This window comes from Pyrgilauda ruficollis, unplaced genomic scaffold (assembly GCF_017590135.1).
Source record: "Pyrgilauda ruficollis isolate IOZ18807 unplaced genomic scaffold, ASM1759013v1 scaffold46, whole genome shotgun sequence".
In the NCBI taxonomy this organism is placed as follows: Eukaryota; Metazoa; Chordata; class Aves; order Passeriformes; family Passeridae; genus Pyrgilauda; species Pyrgilauda ruficollis.
Window position 1 is genome coordinate 5,042,122 of NW_024526155.1, and position 21,243 is coordinate 5,063,364.

General features: G+C 63.8%; 1 protein-coding gene across 1 annotated transcript in view; it reads right to left on the reverse strand.

Moving 5' to 3' along the window:
- Positions 1-1,614: 1,614 nt before the first annotated feature.
- Positions 1,615-21,243, reverse strand: part of SLC12A5 (solute carrier family 12 member 5) — a 26,311-nt gene continuing 6,682 nt past the window's right edge. The window contains exons 2-27 of the mRNA XM_041478795.1: positions 15,146-15,240; positions 14,782-14,913; positions 14,422-14,568; positions 13,722-13,776; positions 12,739-12,869; positions 12,364-12,605; positions 12,072-12,283; positions 10,046-10,213; positions 9,058-9,156; positions 8,834-8,891; positions 8,036-8,210; positions 7,116-7,234; positions 6,712-6,810; positions 6,503-6,622; positions 6,223-6,327; positions 5,967-6,135; positions 4,862-5,057; positions 4,613-4,782; positions 4,379-4,510; positions 4,091-4,198; positions 3,803-3,925; positions 3,536-3,723; positions 3,192-3,206; positions 2,501-2,634; positions 1,896-2,004; positions 1,615-1,756 (exon numbers count right to left, since the gene is read on the reverse strand). Of these exons, the coding sequence (XP_041334729.1) occupies positions 1,913-2,004; positions 2,501-2,634; positions 3,192-3,206; positions 3,536-3,723; positions 3,803-3,925; positions 4,091-4,198; positions 4,379-4,510; positions 4,613-4,782; positions 4,862-5,057; positions 5,967-6,135; positions 6,223-6,327; positions 6,503-6,622; positions 6,712-6,810; positions 7,116-7,234; positions 8,036-8,210; positions 8,834-8,891; positions 9,058-9,156; positions 10,046-10,213; positions 12,072-12,283; positions 12,364-12,605; positions 12,739-12,869; positions 13,722-13,776; positions 14,422-14,568; positions 14,782-14,913; positions 15,146-15,240 (3,284 nt within the window). The 3' untranslated portion in view covers positions 1,615-1,756; positions 1,896-1,912. The remainder of the gene's footprint in view (positions 1,757-1,895; positions 2,005-2,500; positions 2,635-3,191; positions 3,207-3,535; positions 3,724-3,802; positions 3,926-4,090; positions 4,199-4,378; positions 4,511-4,612; positions 4,783-4,861; positions 5,058-5,966; positions 6,136-6,222; positions 6,328-6,502; positions 6,623-6,711; positions 6,811-7,115; positions 7,235-8,035; positions 8,211-8,833; positions 8,892-9,057; positions 9,157-10,045; positions 10,214-12,071; positions 12,284-12,363; positions 12,606-12,738; positions 12,870-13,721; positions 13,777-14,421; positions 14,569-14,781; positions 14,914-15,145; positions 15,241-21,243) is intronic.

Sequence of the window (21,243 nt, forward strand, 5' to 3'; positions counted from 1 at the left end):
GAGGGCAACTCTTAGCAGGCTGCACTTTGAGTGGAAGCTCAAATCTGCTGTGAAACAAGTTCAGAAAAGTCTGTGACTTCTTTTCCCTGAAAACTCTTAAGAAGCTAAATTGAGAAGAGAATAAACCTGCGACCTGGCCCTTTCCCAGGGGCTGCTGGTGGCCGGGGAAGGCTTCAGCCTCCACCACCACTCTGGAGCACTCAGTGAGACGGATGGGCTCCTGGTTTGTGCAGGAGCAGCCCGGCTCAGCTCCCCGTCCCTGCGGCCTGGTGCTAGCAGAGCCCTGCATCTCTCAGAATAGATATAGATCTCTATATATAGACTTCATCTGGTTCTATTAACATAAATATGATCACTTTAAAAATACACGTACTGTATTATGTACACTATGTACATGGGGCTGGGGCGGGCGCCAGCGGCACCCTGCTGCCCTCGCACCGCTTCCTGCGTGGTTCCTGGAACCGTTCACATTTGTTAAAAGCGCCTCAGTTTCTCTTCTGTGAGAGATGCTGGGGAGGGGGGGCGGGGGGGAAGGGGGGGGGGGGGGGGGGGGGACGGCGGCGAGGGCGACCCTGCAGCTGCTGCCAAAGATAAGAGGTGTTTGATCTGCCCCGGGGGGCTCTCGGCTGTGGCGGGGCTGGTGCCGGGGCTGCCCTGGCCAGCCGGGTGAGGGAGTGTCAAGATGGGACAGTGGGACCCCTACAGCCCTCCCCCTCATTGTGACGTCTTGCTGGTCAGATCAGCAAACAGCCTTTGCATATGTTAAAAATACACACAGATCCAGACTGTCCTACAGCCCCCGGCAGCATCTGCGACTGCCTGGGGCCGCGGCCAGGGCTGGGTTAGCAGCAAAGCCCTGGGGAGCAGCAGGGAGTGCAGCGGGGCACAGCGGGGACCCAGACACATGTGCGGGTGCTGGGCCCCGAGAGCCCTCAGTTTAGTGCGGCGGGAGAGCAGGGCGGGGGTCCGGGACACCCCTGTGCCAGCCCAGAGCAGGCACCGGTGCCTCGGGGGTCCCCGGCTCACGCTGCACACAGCGGGGCCCCTGCGCGGCTCCCGACACCGCAGCTCCACACCGCGACTCCTGCGCAAGCACCTGGACAGCGGCAGGGAAGAGAGCCTGGAGTCAGGCAGGGGGACAGGGAGCACCCCCAGCCACCCTAGGTCAGGGCTCCTGCTCTCACGGCCTTGCTGTGCTGCAGCTCCTGACCCCGCACAGCCGCCCCCCACCCTCTGCCTCCTCCAAACCATCGTGCTGCATCTCCACAAGCTCAGCCCGCGGTCTCCAGAGACGACGGTGCCGAGGCAGCGGCGAGGTGGGGCTGTCCGGGCCCGTGTCGGTGAGGGGCAGCGGGGGAGCAGCGCCCTGCGAGGCAGCCCCGGGCGCTGCTGCAGGCGGGGAAGGGCGCGTCCGGCCTGGGGAGCGCGCTGCGGGCCTCGCTCTTCCCGCAGCCCCTCGCAGGCGGCGGGCACAGGGCACGGGCGCGTCCCGCGAGTCTGTGCAGGAGTAGCAGCACGGTGGGGCCAAGGTCCGTCTCGGCACAGCCGCCCTCCTGCCCGGCAGGGGCTGCAGCGGCAGTGCTGGGGCTGGCGGCGGGGCTGGCCCTGCCAGGGCGGGCGGTGGCGGCAGCGCCGAGCTCTGGTGCTCAGTCCGCGGTTCACTGTATATATTTATATATAAACAAGGACAGCAGTGCTGTGGTGTTGCAATGAGGAACAGCTGCTCTGGTGCTGGATGCTCCCGGAAGATCTGGTGCTGCAGTTCGAATGGAGAGATCAGGGGCACGGCCAAAGCCAGGAGAAGGTTCTGCGCACCGGCTGCCATCCGGCCTTCCCTCCTCCCCTCCGGGAGCGCGGTGCAAAGGGGTGGCGGGGCTCTCAGTGTGCAGACAAACCTCTCGCGAGCCGTCTTTCAGGAGTAGATGGTGATGACCTCCCGGCCCCCACCACGCACCAGGAGCACTCTGTCCAGATGCTCCGTCAGCACCTCCAGGAACTCCATGTCTGCACAGCTGTCAAGGAGGACAATCTTCACACTTGGGGAACATGGGGACAGCCCTGTGCCATCCCTGCCCAGCCCCAGCTGAGCCTGCAGCACTGACACCTGCACACCAGAGCCAGGAGCTGGCGGGGTCAGTCCCAAGCAAGGAGCCAGGGAAGCCCACCCGTGCTGGTGCTGTGCCATGGGGATGGTGACTGAGCCAGCAGATGGCTGAGCCTCACAGACCTCTACCTGGGCCCCTGTCATGTGCCACTGCACTCATGGGTGTAGGTGCAATGTCATGTGGTCCCAGCACCCATCACGTGCTGGAGGGGCAGGCTGGTGCCAATGACAGCTGCTGGACCCATCCAGGAGCAGGAGGTGTGGGGGGTCCAAGCTCAGGAACTGACCTGTGCCTCTTGGCACTCGCCTAAAAGACCCACCAGTTTTGGGGAAGACATGGACCCTGGTCCCCCTGGCATAGAGGGGTTTTGATGACTGGCCCCACAGGAAGGATACAGTTCTCATCCCCTTTCCGGTTACGGGGAGGCCCTGGCATGTTCAGCAGGACCAGCTTGGCATCGTGGGACTTCTTCACAATCACCTCATTGAGCCTCACGGCCGTGTGCATCCTCCGCACGTCGGACTGGTTCCTGTGGGCGACAGCACGTGTGGGCACGGGACAGGCACAGCCAGCCTCCAGCCCACACCAGCCCCAAGGGGCCACAGGGCACACTGGCCTCCTGCCCTCGGGCAGTGCAGCCTGGGCTGCAGCACAAACTCGGGGTGCAGCAAGCTGTGCCAGGCACTGCGCTGGTGACTCTGAGCCTGCACCGGTGCCATGAGCCGCAGGGCCACGCACGGTGCCCATGGGCAGTGGCACCCACAGCTGCTCGGGGCCAGGCTGCGTGAGAGTGAGCAGGTGGCACAAGTGTCACCGTGGGTGCCTGTGCCCAGGCTTGCAAGGAGCTGCCGGCAGCATAGCAGAGCAGATGAGGAGCGTGTGGTGCGGGCAGGGCACGGTGCACGGGGCTGGCAGCCAGAGCTGCCGTGTGCAGCCCGGGTGAACTGTCTGGCACCGCCGCTGTCACGGCTCACTGAGCCGCCCTCCTGCACAGGGGCAACCCCGATGGCTCCCATCATGCTGCCCCATGAGCACAACCCAGCTCCCGCCACCCCAGCCCCGGCACCCAGCCAAACCCAGACTTACAGGTTCTCCCACTCCCTGCCAGGAACATGATGGGGTCGGAGAGAGAGAGAGAGGGAGAGAGAGAGAGAAATGTGAACACCAGGTGGGCACCCTCACGCCCCGCAGCACACCCAGCCTGGGCACCCCTTCCCTTGCCAGCACAGTTCTACACAGGCACCCCTCCCCACTTGCCCCCAGCCCCTCTGCAAGGGCGCACTCAGAGCACCCAGGCTGCCTGACCACTTCTCAGGGCAAGGATCAAGCTGGTGCTGCCAAGGCCCTGCCTGCACCCACTGGCAGGGATGCAGGGACAGCCAGGATCACAGGGCATGGGTGGGACAAGGTGGCAGCATGGGGGGCCGTACGGCTTCATGCTGAAGAAGTCTTTGATGCCCTCAGGGCTGACAGGGCTCTTGCTCTTGTTCTTCTCAGCAACGGACTTCTCCTTGGTCCAGGTGAGATGCACCTTCTCAGGGGCTGCCTCCACCTCATCACCAGGGGACTGAGAGCTGCTGGAGAAGGTGGTGGCATTCTTGTCATGGATTAGTTGGACCTGCAGAGGGAAGAGGGGAATGGTGGGCAGGGCCTGAGGCTAGCTACCTGCCTGACCGTGTCTTGGTACAACCCCTCACCTCCTCCTCTGGCTTCTCCTCGCCGTCAGCAGCCTGCTCCTCGGGGACGTTCAGGCGCAGGCGTGTGTTGGCCGGGTTCTTGCGCCGGATGGAACCACGGGACTCATCCGTGATGCTCTGGATCTGTGAGTGAGGGGTCAGCCAAGGAAGTTGGGCACAAGAGGGCTTGGCTGGACAGAGCCTAGCCTGAAGCCCATCAGGATGAGCACACAGAGCTGCAGGGCAGCTAGGTTCACACCAGATCCACCACAGGGGTCAGAGCCCACCCAGCCTGTTCTGCAGCCTCACCTCCCGCTCCCGCTCATTCTTGGTGAGGTGCATTTGTTTGAGGATCTGGGAACGCTGCTCCATCACCAGCGTCTTCTCATAGGTGTAGGCAGAGATGTCACTCTCGTGCTGTGGGGAGAACAGAAGAAATTTGGGGCAGGGTTAGCTGTACTACCTGCTCCCATCATGGCCCAGTATGTTCTCGTGGTGCTGTGTCCCCCCATGGTGCTGTGTGCTCCATGTCAGGCTCTGTCTGGCTCCCATGCACAGCATCCCTGACTGCAGCATGTGCCCTGTCCCAGTACTCACCATCTCCACCACCTCCACCTCTGCGGTGATGCGCAGGTGGTACAGGAACGTGGTCAGGTCCTTCTTCATCTGGATGCTGTTGTCATCCATCTGTGCCACCGTGAAGATGCGCATCTTGCACTTACGCCACACCTGCAAGGGATGGGGGAGGCTTGGGCACGGCTCGACAGGGACAGCCCCAGTCCCAGCCCCAGCCCTGCACTGCAGGGCCCAGCGCTGCGGGGCCCAGCCTACCTTGTGCTGCCGCAGGAGGAAGGGCAGCAGCATCAGCATCCCCCCATCGTGGACAATCCACCAGACGTCGATGTGGCCCTCTGAGAACCGCTCCTGGTTGCCCGGAAACATGGCAACATTCTTGGCCACCAGCAAGGCCAGGTGCCCAGCTGTGGTCTCTCGCACCAACTCTGGGAGGGGAAGGGCCACGTCAGCCAGGGCAGCTTGCAGCCCCCAGGCCCGGCAGTGCCCACCCTCCACGGTGCCTACCAATGAAGTTCCTCCAGGTCTGGTGGTCCTCCTTCTGGCGCCAGCTGCGGGGCCAGCCCACCAGCACTGTGTTGTGCTGCAGCCCCCCCAGCCCGCTGGACTGGATGAGGTGGGACATGCCATCCCGCAGGTTAGAGGAGATCACCACCTGACAAAAGCCCTTCACCTTCTCTGCTTCCATCAGGCGCCGGATGGACTGCAAGGGAGAAGGAAGTCAGAGGTCCCAGGGCCTCAGGGACGGGCATGGATCACGGGCACAGCAGCTGCCAGGCGCAGCAATGGCCCAACCCAGGCCAGATGAGGCACAGGGTGCAGGATATGGGGTACAGGGTACAGAATGGGGGGTACAGGGTACAGAATGGGGGGTGCAGAGTATGGGGTACAGGGCTGTGAGATGCAGGGTGCAGGCTGCGAGGTGCAGGCTGCAGGTCCTCCCAGGGTGCCTGGGTCTCTGTGCCCCATGGCAGGCCAGTGGCTCCAGGCCAGGGGGGTGATAGCCAGTGGAGCGCAGAGCTGGCACACAGCTCTGCTCCGTGCAGAGTGGAGGGTGTCCTTGTGCCAGGGCTCTGACAGGTGGCAGAGCAGCAATTAGAGTTATTTACTCAGAGAAATTATAACATGTCTGCATGGGAGAGAAACTGTTTGCTTCCAAGGGCTTAATCTCATTAATGTGCCGCCCCGCGGGTGCAGGGGGTGGGGAGTGCTCTCACTCTGGCGGGGAAAGGCTCATCTCCCACCTTGCCTGGCACCAGGGCCACGGAGACCGTGGTGAGGTTTGAGGCTGAGGAGTCCACTCAGCACAGCAGCCCCTGGCTGGGCACTGTGCTGTGCTGTGACGTGCCATGCTGTGCCAAGTCTTGCAGCAGCTGGCCAAGACTGGGACCAGTGCTTGGCTGGTGCCAGCATCTCTGGTGTCTTGGAGGGGAAGAGGAGTCCAGAGGTCCCTGTGGTACTGTGAGCACCAGTGAAGCATGGAGTCCTCGGGCTCTGCCTGATGCCACTCGAAAGCTCCAGGGCCACCAACGCTGGCCATGGGGCAGAAGCAACCCTGGGCAGCTGTGGACCTACTGCTGGCACAGCCTGTCCCAGTACACGCAGCTCTCACCTCCTCCGCCCTCTGTGCCTGAGGATGGTTGTCCAGGAAGGTCCCTTCTAACACAGAGGCCACGATAGTGAGGCCCTTCCCAGCCTTGAGCTGCGACGTGAAGGACAGGAGCTGCGGGTGCACCACGTTCTGCTCCTGATCCCCACGGACCAGGACCAGCAGCTGTGGCCTGGAAGGAAGGTCCTGCAGTCAGTGCCCGCACCCAGCTTGTCCCTGCACCGGAACCCTCAGATCCCATCTCCCTGCCCAGCCCTACCTCCAGTTTTTGGTGTGCGGGGGCCCTTCCTCCAACCGCAGCAGGGCATAGCGGGCTGCACTCAGGGACAGGCCCCGGATCCCGTCACCCCACTCCTTCTCCGCCCTGCAGGAACCAGCAGCACGTCAGGGATGCCCATGGCTCTGGCCACAGAGCACCACGCTGGCACCCTGGAGCATCCTGGGATTCCAAGCAGCCCGGGGGGAGCTGAGCAGCCACACTGAGAGGCCATGTGGCCACGGGGGCTGGCCAGGACCTGCAGCACCGTGGCCTCCCTTACCCGCGGTACTCGATGTATTTGTAGATGAGGCCAGCGATCAGCATGGCCACCAGTGCGTAGTACCAGGAGCAGATGAACATCAGCGCCAGGCAGAGGCTCATGCCCAGGAAGGACAGGGTCCTGCAGAGGGCACAGAGCTGTCAGCCCTGGGGCCCCCACAGCGGGGTGTCCTGGGGTGTCCCTGTGCTGCCCCTTCCCGCCCGGCTCACCAGTGGTAGTAGCGGAAGCGGGGCCGCCAGTTGGGCGTCCGCAGCAGCGTTTGCACCGCACACGCCAGGTTGACAAACATGTAGCACATGAGGAAGAACCTGCAGGAGAGAGCAGGGGGCTGAGTGGGTGCACTGTGAGGGACTGAAGTCTCACCTCCTGGCCCCAGAGTGGCCAGTGCTGGAGCACCACTGATGGACAGAGAAGCAGTGCCATGGACAAACCAAGCCTCAATGCTGGCCAAGGTGTGACCCCAGAGTTCCTGCAGGGCCCCCCTCTTCCCAGGCAGGGGCCAGGGCAGCAAGGGCCAGGGCAGCAGGTGCGTTCCCCCCTCTCCCCGAGGAGCAGAGACCCACACACGCCACCCGCTGCTTGTGAAGGTGCAGGTCGACAGCACGCTGCCTACATGGAGAGGATGGGAGCCACCTCGTCCAGGGAGGCGATCAGGATCCCGATCTCGCAGATGCAGGCTGTGAGCAGCAGGGCCCATGTCGGCTCCCCGTTGGCTTTGCCATGGCCAAAGACCTGGAAATGAGGGGAGAGGGGCGTGTCAGGCTCTGCGGTGCCCCGTAGCCCTGGGCAAGGGTACTCAGTGCAGCCTGAGACTGGACTCTCCCATATACCCAGCCCTGGCAGGAGCAGGGACTGGGAACACTGGGTGCCGTGAGCTGGCACGTGTCCCATTGGAATCTGCCAGGAAAGCAGTCCCAGGGCTGGCTCCTGCTGACAGCACAGTCCCGTTCCCGGCAGATCCCGTGGCTCGCCCCACACCCAGCACAGCAGCCCCTGTACCCCACCAGGGAGGAGCCCCAGCTCACAGCCTGGCCACAGCCAGCACAGAGTCGGGCACCCCGTACTTGGGACGGACTCGCAGCCGGGGGACAGTGGCCCCTCCTGCGGCTGAGGGGACCGGGGAGGGGGCCGGGGCCGCGTGTCCGGACGCATTAGAGGGTGCGGGCGGAGCGAGCGAGAGCTCGGGCTGGGGCTGGCAAGGAGAAGGAGGAGGATAAAATTAGCCTGCTCTTCCCTGGGGGGAGCTGTCGGGTTGGATTTGGAGAGATGAGGTTGTGGGAACGCGTCTTCAGAGAGCAGATAAAATATGAAGCGGCACGGCAGCGGGGGGGAGGGAATTCTGACCTTTCCCGACACTCTCCTCCCACCGATACCGCAGCCAGAGCCACCACGGCCGCCCACCGCCGTGCCGGTGCCGGCGGGATGAGGGCAGGGAAGCGGGGCTGCTCCGGCAGCCACGGTGCCGGGAGGAGGCAGGGTGGGGTCCCAGTGGGCGATCGCGGTGGGGAAACACCGGACTCGGGGGTCACCTACCCTGAGGAAGGGTACGATCCCATCCCTGGAGATGGCTTGCAGGAGGCGGGGGGCTCCGGTGAGACTCTGCAACCCAGCCCCACAGGTGGAGAAGAACGAGCCAATGACAATGACCCACGGGGACGGCCACGCCAGGGTGCCAACCACCAGGTTCCCGTTGACAGCCTCACCAAACCTGCGGGGCATCAGCATCACCTGCAGCTCCATCCCATGGCCGAGCACCACCCAGCCCGCCACAACAGCACCACTCTGGAGGGATGTGACACGACTGGGATGTTGATTCAAGGGGTGAGCAATGGAGCAGGCTCAGAGCTGTGAGGGATCTGTCCTCATCCCTGTCCTGTCAGCGTGGCCAAGGACAAGGACAGGTGTGGGACAGGACTCCTCGTCCCTGTGCCAGGGAGGGCAATGATGATGCATGCAGTTGGATCCTGTTTGTGTTGGTGCTGGCGACCCAGAAGTGTCACCTGCCACGTGCGGTGAGCAGGGCTGCCCCAGATAGGCAGGAGCACAGACAGCCCTGCCTGTTGACAAACAAGTGGCTTTCTGCAGCTCCGGAGGGGGAGGAATGCAGCAAACATGGATGGCTGGGATGCACACAAGCCCCCAGTGCCTGTTACAAGCACCAACCCCCCTACCTGGTTACGCCCACCAGCCCCCCAATGCCCCCATGTCTGCCCAGTGTGTCCTGGTTGCAGCCTTCCCCACACCTCTGTCTGCCCCTGGGGCTGCTCCTGCCCCAGCCCATTCTGGGGGGCTGCTACACTCTCCATGCCCCCATGGCCTTGGGACACTCACTTGTCACGCAGGACGACCCCCTCGATGCATGCTCCAAAGAGGACAACAGAGCTGATATCTGCCAGGTAGTCAAGGAGAGCCAGGAGGATGCAGAGTCCTGCCTGCCCAGCCAGTGGGTGCTGGGGCCCTGTCCCAGCCCAGTGAAGCACCCAAGCTGACCTGCCCTGCACAGCCCACGCACCCTCAGCCCCACAGCCCAGGCTCAGGCAAGCCCTGAAGGATACAGACCGCAGAGGTGGTGGCAATGGCCAGGATGGTGCCCGTGGGGATGGACTTCTGTGCATCCCGCAGGTCCCCAGAGCGGTTGGAGCCAGCCATGATGCCTATGGAAAGAGGGGATGGTGTCAGGGGGAGCAGAGCTACAGCCCATACCCGTCCCAGATACCCTCACGCCTGGCACTGTGTGAGTCCTGGGCACAGCAGGGCACGGCTCGGTGTGCGCCAGGATGGGAAGCAGCCCTGATGGACAGGAGAGAAGGTGCTGCTGCGGCTTGGGGTACCCAGCCTGCTCTTCTCACCCCCCCAGCACTGCCCCCCCTACCCCAAACCGCAGTCTGAGGCCACTCAAGGATTAAGCTCAAAAGCTCTCAAGTGCCTTGTCTCATTAGCCCTTAATTAGCTCAAGCACGGACGGTGGCCGCCGCAGGGGCAGGGACAGGGTCCAGCCCCGACGTTGCTCTGGGAGGGCAGGAGGTCACGCAGGGACACGGCCGCACAGGCGGGTTCACCACAGCCCCAGGGATGACCCCAGGGCCCGCGGCACCGGGGGACAGGCGTTCTGCAGAAACCGGCACCTGCCGGTGAACGGCAGCGGGAGAGAGGGCGGCGGAGGCCGAGCGGCTGCCGGGGACCCCGCAGCGCCGGACCCTCCAGCGCTCGCCATGCCCGGGGCAGCCCGGGGGCTCCCGCCAGGCTTGTCCCCGGCGGAGCTGCAGGGCAGCCCCGGAGGCTGCGCCCCGCTCGGCTCCGCAGCGGGCCTGGGGCGGGGGGGCTCCTCTGCCCCCGGAGAGCTAAAAATACCGAAGCGGCGGGACGTCAGCGCGCACCGGGCGGCACCGTCAGATCTGCAGCGCGGGCGGCTGCGGGGGAGGCGATGGCGACCAGCCGCCCCCGCGACGCCGCTGTCACCGCCGCACCCAGCGCGGGGGTGGCACACGTGGGGCTCCCGGAGCACGCCCGGCGGCACGTGCCCGGTGTGCCCGCGGCTCCCACCTGTCACCGAGGGGAAGTAGATGCCGACGAGCAGGGTGAAGTAGGACGTCATGTCGCTGAAGACGTAGGGCTGGTCCATGTCCACTGGGGTGTCGGGGGAGCTCACTGAGGGCAGCCCCCGCTTCTCCACGATCACGCCCTTGGTCAGGTATGAGCTCCAGAGGTTCTCTGTGAGGAGGGAGGAGGACGGGCAGTGCCTCCAGCGTGAGATGCCTGCAAGCCCCCATACCCAGCACAGCATGCCCACCCCACTGGGGTGGAATGGAACTGGGGGGTGTCTGGTTCGCCCACCCCTTCCCTGGCCTCACTGAGCAGCCAGCTCTGCCAGCACACGGGGCCACGGGCATCCCGAGGGTGAGGGTGGCAGCACAGGTGGGCAACCAGAGCAGCTTCATACTGCTGTTGGCAGCGTCCCCACAAGATACTGGAGCAGCTGACATGGGATTGCAGTAGCAAATAATTAAGAGGGTAATATAATTAATGCTGATCAACACAGGTTTAAGGGAAGTGGATCGTGTCAAAGTAACTTGATAATGTTTTTGATGGGATTATGAGTGTGGGGCTGATGTAACAGGCTTAGCGTCCCTCCGTGTGCTGCTTTGGCCGCAGATCGCAGGGAGAAACTGGAGCAGTGGAGAGCAGCCAGCACCGGGCAGGGCGGGCAGAGGCAACTGCCCTTGGCATGTCACTGCCGGGGGGCTGCAGAGAGGAGAGCCAGCCCTCAGCCCCCGGCACTGAGCCCCCTTCATGGCTGCTCACAGGTGGCAGATGGGGCTGGCAACCCCCACTGGCCTCGCCTGTCTCATCCTCCCTGAAACGTTGTGTTTCTCCCCACCCCTCACCTAGGGCACAGCAAGCCGCAGTCATCTCTGCCAGGGTCAAACTGTGCCACCCGTCTTAAGATGCTGCTGGGCCAGTCACCCTTGTCACCAGCCACCCCAGAGTGGGGTCCTGGCTCTGTCCCAATGCCCCCAGTGCAGGAATGTTTGCTGCCTGTTGCCCTGAGAGAGACCAGCTGGGTGGGTGGGGGTCTGCACCCCCTCCCCAGCAGCACCATTGCCAACAGGAGCAGGTTCCACCCAGCAACCAGGAACTCCTTATCTGATCCAAAAGACCTCAGAGTGCAACATCTCTGGGAGGCTCCCAAACACCCTGTGACTGTGCTCCACTAATCACCATCACAGCTGCAGCCCTGAGCACCACGTGCTTAGCTAAGTCTGACCTCCCATGCCCGTGTCCACGCAGACACCAGGGCAGCTCCACAGCCATCAGGAAGGACTGATCCTGCTCATGGCTCTGCTGCTTTCCTGAGTTCCAACAACCACTCCAGTATGAGGGTCTGCAGACACCCTCTGAATGTGGCACAGAGCATCAGCCTCTGCCACCCACTGCTGAGCATGAGCACCTAGCAGATATATCAGCATCTCCAGAAAAACAGGTCATAAGTGGCTCCTCCCAGCAAATTCACGCATCTTTCTGTGGTCCTGGCCACTCTCCCAGCAGGGCAGTAGCCAGAGTAGCTAAGTGGCCCCAAGGGGTGATCACTTCTCTCAAAACCTCAAATCGATACCAGCCTTTCCAAAGACCAAGAGGAAGCAGAGGGAGGATTTATTCCTCCCCAGCCTTTGGGCTTCATTCTGAGCCACCCCACTGGCTGACACAGACTGTATGCAGGTGGCTGCAGCACCCTGCTCTGTCAGCCAGTGCAGGTGTGTGTCCCACTGCCCAGCACAGCATGAGCACAGCTCCCCGTGCCTCAGGAGCAGAGCAGGCCCCAGCAGGGATCTCCCACATGCTCTCCCACCTGGACCCAGCACCGTTTGCCCCCACAACACCTGGCATGGCTGAGGAGCCATGCTTAGGATGGCCTCCCACAGCACACCTCCACCAGCCCTGCTGGCAGAGCTGCCCACCCGGCACAGCCACTGCCCCACCACAGCTCCCTTGCACTTCCTTCTCCATGCTTCCACTCCCATGCCTTCATGCCCACGCCCACATTCCCATGCCTCTGTTGGCATGTGCTCACCTTGGATGAGGCCGCTGGCAGCACCAGGGATGCCCTCGATCTCAGTGACATTGTTCATGGTGAAATACTCATCGCAGGTCGCATTGAGGAAGCGGGAGGTGCAGAAAAGCTCCCAGAGCTTGGAGCCAACTGTCTCGTTCCCCTCCACCACCATCTTGGTGCAGAGGTCGAAGCCGTGGCGTGAGAGGGTCCTGTTGCCCAGGAGGCAGATCCTGGGGGGACACGGGCACTCAGCACTCAGGGGGTTTGCATGCCCCAGCCCTGGTGCATCCCTGCAGGACCCCGTACTCACGGGAAGCTTGGTGGGTCAAAGGCTGATTTGATGACACCAGCGTAGATGGCAAGGATGGAGAGGATGACACAGCCCAGGAAGACCAGGGCAAATTTGTTGACATACTTGACACCCACGAACACGACGGTGGCCATGCAGGTCAGCACACAGGTGCCATACACACGCATGTTGTTGAGCATTGCAGCTGCCTCCCCGCTGGCATCCTCTGCCTTGAAGATGGCCATGGCTGGGAAGATGTAGGCCTGGGAAAGAGTCATGGCATCACCACCTGGCTAACAGCCTGCAGAGGGGCCCCAGAAGAAAGGTCCTTCAGGCCCCCTGCCCTGCCATGAGCTGAGCCCATGGCACTGCACAAGGCAAGGACCAGGTACCTACCAGCAGGATTTCGATGGTGCCCAGGATGTACATGGCACCGGCAAAGGTGGTGCCCAGGTAGAAGCAGAGCCCCACAGCCCCACCAAACTCAGGTCCCAGGGAGCGTGAGATCATGTAGTAGGAGCCACCCGCTGTCAGAGAGAGCAGAAGTGGGTCCCAGCCAGACCCCAGTGACACCCTCAGCCCTGCCAGGTATCCCAGAGAGCAGACTGGAGCCAGGATAGCCATGGGCCCTGCTCCAGCACTGTGCAAGATGCAGAACAGCAGGAGTGACCACACTGGCAGAGTCATTCCCCAGCAGCCAGGTGCAATGGCCAATGGCACAGGTGTTCCCTGGACACCAGACAGGAGCTGGAGCCCCAGGGACCTGGGCCATACCCTGCTCCATCCTCCCAGAGGAGCCTTTAGAGCTGGGCTGCCAGATCAATGGTCCCGCTGCAGCAGCAGGATGATAAATAGCTTTAATTACACCCCGTGTTGGGCTGTCAGTGCTGTGCCCAGCCCGGCGCAGCTCACGGCTCCCCAGGGCTCTGCAGGGCTGCCATGATCCGGGGGAGGCAGCCAGGGCACCCACCGGCCAGAGCCCACGGTGCCTCCTGGGGGGCAGAGCCCACACACAGCAGCGTCCCTGTGTCCGGCGGTGGCAGAGCCCATCCCATCGCCCAGCCCGTGGCACTCAGCACGCCCTGCTCCCATCCTCCTGCCGTGTGTCTCCCGGCTCCCCGCGGCCTCGCCAGTCTGGCGGAGGGAGGAGCCGCGGCTGGCGGCTCTCGCTGCCATCTGCACCTCGCGGCTTTGGGGACGGGTGGCGGCTCCAGCTCCGCGCTCCCCCGGGCCGTGGGGATCCCGCGCGGGCTGGTGGCAGAAGGCTGGGGAGCGGCTGGCAGCCCCGGGGGATGCTCTCTGGGAAAAGCCCCTGCAGGCACCCCACCCGGCAGGGACCAGCTGCCCGTGGCACAGCATGGAGGCGGGCTTGGCTCTACCTGGCACCACACCGTTGGTGGCGATCGCACTCATGGAAATGGCCGTCAGCATCGTCTGCGGGAAGAAACACAGTGTGTTCAGGAGCTGGGCAGAGGGACAGGGGAGTGAAGGGAGAGCTGGGGCCATGCTAGGACATGGGGCCTCTTGGGGCCACGCTGAGAGGTGCCACAGGGCAGGGATGCCCAGGGAGGATGAATGGATGGATGGATGGATGGATGGATGGATGGATGGATGGATGGATGGATGTGTGGATGGGCAGGCAGGGCTGCTGGCTGGCAGCACAGCTGACAGAGCTGAGCCCTTGGAGGGGCTGGCAGCGCTGGGGTGGCTCAGGCTGTCCAGGATACTGGACAAGGCCAGACTTCCCAGCCTCTGCCCTGGGGTGACTGTCCTAGCAAGGTGGCTCTCTGCATGGTACCAGAGCAGGGGACCCCCAGCACATCCCCCTACATGGCAGATATGATCTGGGTCACCATTTAAGCACCATTCCACTGCTGATTCCTTTGGGAAACTGAAGGCTTTTCCTTGTTCTAAGTGGGGCAGGAGCTGGGGCAGGGGCAGAAGCAGGGGCAGGAGCAGAGCTGGGGCAGGGCATGGTGGGCTGGCAGCTAGTGCACATTTCCATAGTCCAGCCAGCCAGACTGATGACCTCAGGCCATGGGCAAGGCTAGTGAAGGCTTATCTGGCTCCAAAACTCACGCAGGAGCAGCAGAGGAAGACCATGCAGAATGACTCCATGATGCCAGCGATGCCCACCACCCAGGTGAGACGCAGGAAGAGGATGACTCCAAAGATGTTCTGAAGGCAGGGCAGGTAGACACCCATGAAGGTGCCCATCCGTGGGGCCTGTTGAGGGAACAGCAGTTACCAGGGATCAAGGGCCTGGCTGGCAGAAGAGCAAAAGGTCCCACCCTTCCCACAAAGCAGCCAGGAACCCAGGGCAAACCTGCCCCTGGTTGAGGCCAAGGGGTCCCCTGTTCCCAGAGCAGTCTATGGCCTGGCACTACACAGGCAAGGGCTGGAGAGGGAGGGAAGGTTACCTCCCCCCTAAGTCCTCACCTGCACCGGCTTCTTCTTGCCTCCATCATTGTTCTCAGCCTCCTCGTGCTCCCTGCTGCCCTGTGGCAGGTTGGTGTAATTGGCCAGTCCACTCAGCAGGGACGAGACCATCGGGCTGGTGTCCATCTCCTCCTGTGGAAAGCAGATCCCAAGTTGTGAGGACTGTCCCCTGGGACCCCAGCCAACCCCAGGAGACCTCACCAGATGCTACCCCACTGCCTGTCCCTCCAGGAATGGCTTTGGCATTGTGGCAACCCCGGCCTGGGGCTCTGGCATGTCCCAGTGCCCGGGGTGCAGGTTGGATGCTGTGGGACAGCTGCTTAGCCCAGCTCCCTCCCCGTGCCCCACTGCCTGCATGCCCTACCTCAAAGAGGGCCATGTTCTTGCCATCATACTCCTTGCCCTTCTCCAGGTCCGTGCTGTTAATGAAGGGGCTGCTCTCCTTGGGATTGCCATCGCCTGCAGAAACACCACTGAGTCAGTCAGGCAACCCCTGCCCCACCCACACCTGCAGAACATCCACCCCACAGGGTCACCGCTGTGAGGGGTCACGGCTGCCCGTGGCTGCAAGGAGAGCTGCCGGGGCTGTGGCACCATGCTCACGCCCAGACCCAGCACAGGCAATGCCAGAACCCATCCCAGACCCCAGCATCACCTCCCACGCCGCACACGGGCAGGGGCTGCCATCCCCAGGAGCCACACGCTGCCCTGCCCGGCCCTGCTGACACGTGGGCCCGGCGGAGCGCATCCACGCAGAGAGGCGAGCGGAGTGCATCGGGGGCAGCCTCCGGCGGCACGCACGGCAGCAATAACTCACGGCACGGGCTGCCCGCGGGTGAGCGTGCCGGGACTGCCCTCAGCGCTGCGTCCGCGGGGCAGGACCTGGATGGCTGCTCAGCGTCAGCACAGGGGATGGTCCCGGCGCAGTGCCTGGGAGCAGGGCGACCGGCCAGGTGTCTGGTCCTCCTCCCAGACATGCGCCACAGGAGTGGGGGCCACAGGGCAGGAGGTGACATCATTGAGGGCAGATGATGCCCGGGGCAGTGGAGCCACCCACAGCAGTGCCAGGACCATAGAACTACCAGGACAGGGGCCACAGCCACTCACTGCATTAATGACCTAGTGCAGAAGAAACCTGGAGTTGGCTTAACAGCGATGAAAACAGCTGAGCTGCAGAGCAGCAGAAATAAATCAAGCTGGAAATGGAGCAGCAGTAAGGATGTCGCTGCTGGAGCAGCACAGCTCCAAGAGAAGGTCCAGAGCAGAGACGGACCAGGAGCCAAAGGACACAGTCCTGGGCAGAGCAGCTGAGGAGGCACCCATGGCACGGAGAAACCTGGGCAGCCAGGCTAGTCCCCAGCCCTCAGTGAGGGGAGAGAGGCTCCCTGCCACACACCCATCCCACCACAGCCCTGCAGCCAGAGCAGCCACACTGCCATTGGCCACCGCACTGCTGGGCAGGTTGCCCACATGGGCAGGGTCACAGACCAGCTCCATGCTTTGGGACCAGGGAGAGAACTGCCCCCTCCACCATCCTTCAGCATGGAGCCCATGAGTGCCCTGGGGCAGATGTATGATGCCCTAGCAGTGCAGTCACCCACTCATGGTGGTGGCCACAAGACAAACCCTGCGACCGTTTGGAGCATCCTGGCCCTTTGAAGACCGCCGTTCTCCTGCCAGTTGACTCATATTCGGGATCCTGGAAGCCCGTGTGCAGCAGTGATTCACCATCTGCAATTCCCTGGCAGACAGGGTGCTCCTGGCTGACCAGGAGGTGAAGTCTCAAATGCTACAGGTGACACAGACCTGCGGGCTGGCCCCAAACTCCCACCATCCCTGGGCTCCTCCAGCCTGGGACAGCAGGGCAGCAGTGTCCCTGAGGGCACAGCCCACAGGCTCCTCCTGTGCAGGAGTGGCCATGGCAGTGCCACCGGGACACCCTGGCTCACAGGCTTCTCTCCAGAGTCCCCTTGGACACACACCCAGCACCTCAGGTTGCACCACTGCCATGTGCCTGCCCTGCATCTCCCACAACAGATCTCATCACAAACCTCATGCGCACCTTGCTCTGTATTTGGTCTAAAGCCCCACTGAACCCTGCTGTCATTAGATAACAGCAATGGTGTGAGCTGGCAACCACCCACTCGCCACAGCTCTTGCCCACCTGCACCAGCCCAGGGGACCATACTGATGTGAAACGTCAGCCACGCTGACAGGACACCCTCCAGGCTGATGCTGTGGCCACCCCAGTGAGGTGACACAAGGGTGCAGGAGCAGGGGTGGCTGGAGCTCACCTCCCCTTTGGGGCTGGGTGGCACCGGGGGACACGGGCAGCTTGGCAGGGAGACGTGCTCGAAACGTGGCAAGGCTCTGGGACCCCTCCGGGAGAACGGAGCCCGCGGGGGCCTCGCCTCACCGCCTGGTACCCAGCCGACGACATCACCGTGCAGGTTTCCATGGCAACGGCGAGCCACGGCCGCCTCGGCTCCCGCTCTTATGTAACGGCGCAGGCAGCCGGACGCTGGCCCCACATGGCACCCGCGCCCCGGCCCGCCGGCGCCTGAGGGATGGTGCGGCCGGAGCCCGGCCCCAGCCCCCGAGCCCACGGGACTGCCCTGCTGGGCTGCACACGACAGGCGCCAGCGGCACCCTGGGGTGCCCGAGCTCCAGCCCACGGCATCACAACAGCACCCACAGCTCGCAGACCCTCCGTCCCCACCTCTGGCCAGCGCTCCTCAGGCCAGGGCCACGGCCCGTGCTGACATCGCCCAGGCTGCTGGGGCTGGCCCGTGCCGCAGCAGCCCCTCGCCTGGGGATGCTGCTGCGAGCACCAGCACCGGGAGAGGCCCCGGGCTGGTGAGCATGAGATGCAGCACGGCTCGGGAGACTCTCAGTCTCCCACGTCGCTGCAGCCCCACAGACTGGAAGGAGTTAAGCACCAGGGCGCGGGGTCCCAGGTGACAAAGCACTCCCGCTCCTGCTCCTGCTCCTGACGGAGACCATTTTGCCGCAGCGGGGCTGGTGCAGCCTCTCCCCGGTAGCTGCCTCAGACCCGCGGTCTGAAGTCAGGGGCAGCCAGGGCAGGCAGGAGCAATGCCCCCGGCCCTCGCCTGCCACTGCCACGGCCAGCACTGCCCGGCGGCACAATCGGGGCGCTGCCTCCCAGCCCTGGGGACACGTGGGACACTGCCAGTCCCAGCAACGCCCACGGGGCTGCCCCTGCCCCGCTCCGCCAGAGCGGCGCAGGGCCGGAGCGCTGGACCGGGCTAGCAGCCCCGAGGCCAGCAGCCGAGCCGGGAGAGACAGTGTGAGCAGAGCAGAGCCGAGCCGTGCCGTGCCAGGCTTCGATCCCGGCGCTCAGCCGCCCCCCTCCCCAGGGATCACTCAACACGAATCGGCCTTTTAATTTGCTGCGGCGGCTGGAAGGGCTGGCAGCGGGATCGCTGGCAGGAACCCGCAGCCCCGCCGTGGGCACCGCGCAGCCCCACTCTCAGCAGGGCTTCCACCAACCTGTCTGCCAGGGGCAGCCCAGAGCAAAGGCGGCAGCGCCAAAGGACCGTCACAGCACCCTCGGAGCCCCCCAAGGCAGGGCTCAGGCAGCAGCACCAACCACAATTTGATCTTCTAATGGCTTTTTACTTAGTCCTAAATTGGGTTGGGAAGCGTCATGCCCCTTATCCCAAATCCTCCCTAATCGCTTTACACGGCACAGGGCACTGAGCACTGGCTGGGGTAGCCCCAGCAGCCACCCCCCACGGGTTAATTAACCGCAGCTGCTGCCAAGGTTGCTGCCCGACCAAGGGCCCGTGCCCTCCACAGCATCCAGGGCTCAGCGAGCCCCAGCCAGGGATCGGGCACCAGGGCTGCGGCACTGCCAGGAGGTGCAGTGGATGAGGGGGGCCACGGCGGGGACAGCCCCGACCTCAGAGCCCTCCATGTTTCCGTCTGTGCTCCTGCACAGGGCTGCTGACGGCTCCGGAATCCCCTGCGCCACCCCCACCCCGCTCCCCTCAGCCCCAGGAGCAGCAGCAGTGCGACGGCTGCTCATGGCACTAGGGATGGCCTGGGGTTCCCCTGCAGGTACACAGGACACCTTGACGTTTGCCACAGGACACCTGGACTCCCGGGGCTCTGCCTGCAGCAAGGGGCACCCCAGGGTGACCCCAGCAGGCCAGCGAGCACATGGGTGAGCACGTGGCCCTGGCTGATGTCCCCAGCTGCTGCCGTTTTGCAGGAGCTGCTAGCCAGGAAGGCCACGCTGCTGTTCTGTCACCTCCGGCTATCAAGGGGACTTGGCTGTACACACACTGCCTGGCCCTGGGCTGTTGGCCTGGGGCGCCTAAGGCAGACGGGGATGGCCAAGGGCGCATCTCTGAGCCCACCCATCTTCCTTCTACCCTGCACAGGAGTGTCTGACAGCTGCTCTGGGGAGGGCGACCCTTGGAGAGGCCACACAGCCCTTGCAGCCCCACTGAGGCAGAGATCACCGATGATCAGAGCAGTGCTGGCTCGTGCTGGCAGCGTCACAGCAGAACCACTCCAGCTGCAGCGTGCCAGAGAAGCAGGGGTGGGGGTCAGGGGTGGGATGGTGGAGTAGGATGCCCCCATCCCAGGGCTGCATTTTCCCCCTCCAGCCAGCAAGCACACCCAGTGGCCTTTTGGGCTGAATTCCTTCACAGCCTGACCCAAATTGGACCAACTGCTACTTCAGACCTATCCTCTTCCTTCCTAAACCCAGGATTATCCTCCCTTTGATCAGCCGGCCCTGCAGCGCAGGATTTCCAGCACAGGCGTTTTGGCTGGCTGCATTTAAACAGCTTCCCAGATTCTCCAACAGTCCAAGCCCTGCCTTGGAAATGGCCATGGACACAAGTTCCAGCAAAGCTCCTGGTCTTGGATCTGGGCTCCCCAGGCATCCCAGTGCCACCAGGCTGGGTGTCAGCATGGCACCCTGCAGTGGGGCTGCGGCTGACATCCCCACACCCCGACCAGAGCAGTGCAAGGTGCCAGCCTGGACACTGCAGGCAGCAGCCCTGTCTGCTCCCCGCTCCTACCACCTCCCCAGAGCGTCCAGCCCTTGTTGGGTTGCTGGGGCTGGAACCCTTCCAGCCACTGTCATGCAGCTCGTGCATGCTGTCCAGAGCATGGCCTGAGTGGGGACACTGCTGACTTTTCTGACAAATAAGGCCTAAGTGGCACCCAGGGCTTCAGTGATCGTGCTGGTCTTGGCAAGTCACTGGACAGCCGGCACTGGAGCAGACAGGACATGTGGAGGGGGCCACTGGCATTTAACAGCTTTGCTACCTGAAGGGTTTTCCATGGTCCCTGCAAACACACCTCATGATGGGAGTTCAGCTGACCCTTGGCATTGGGGGACAACCCGCCCCCGCCAGTGCAACCACCCTTGTCACAGGTGTGGGGAGCTCTGCTGAGCCCCTTCCTACAGACAATCCCTGCTCCCCCAAGTCCCCCAGGCCCCTTCTTCTCCAGCCCTTCACCTGCTGTCCCACAGGGCAGCATCTCACCAGGCTCAGCTCCAGGGACAGTCTGCCTGGTCCATCTGTAGTGGCACTGTGTCCAGCCCTCCTGCCAGACCCCAGCATGGCTGCACCGCCTGCTGCCACGCCGCTGGCACTGCCGCGGTGGAAATCAGTGAGTGGGAGAGATCCTGGTGCTGCAGAGGGCAAGGGGAGGGCAAGTGCCCAGGGAAGGGCACGGCTGGGGGCCCATGCGACAACCTCAGCCCGGCAAGGTGCCCCCAAAAGTCTCCTGCCAGCCCTGACCTTGAGCAGAGCCGCAAATAAACAAGCAAATAAACAGACTGGGGTCGGCAGAGCAGAGTACTACATAGAGCCTGTCTGTGGCTGCGCCCAGAGCCCCACTGTGGGCAGCCGAGACCCCCACAACCACTGCCATAGCCAGCCACACGCTCCCGGCTGGGGCTTTGGCAGACCCCACGAGGGGACCTGGAGGGGAGACTTGACGTTGTCTGTGAGGGTCAGAGGGGCAGTGCAAGTGCTCCTGTGCACACACTGCATCCCCCTGGCTACAGCCCACCCCCGTGCCCGGCAGGAACACTCACAAGAACGGGGCCTGTGCTGCCTGGCTGCCCGGTGCTGGACGCGGCCCCGTGAGGAACGAGGACCCTCGCACAGCTCGGTAGTGCCGGGCGCCGGGAGGGGCTGAGGCCAAAGCGCCAGCAGTGACGGGGCTGCTGCGGGGCCGAGCGGCCCCTCGGCGACGGAGGACAGCGGCCCTGCGCCAGGGCTGCAGCGGGACGGGGCACAGCGCAGCACGGACTGCACCGGACCGGCTCGACAGGGCTCACTTTGGCTCAGCTGGGCTCCCTTCGGCTCCGTTGGGCTCGGCTCCGGGACGAACGGCTCCTGTGGCCCCGGAGCAGGGCCCGGGCGGCCACTTCAGCACCGCGGACAGCGGCGGCGGCCCCGGGGGTGGGGGGGG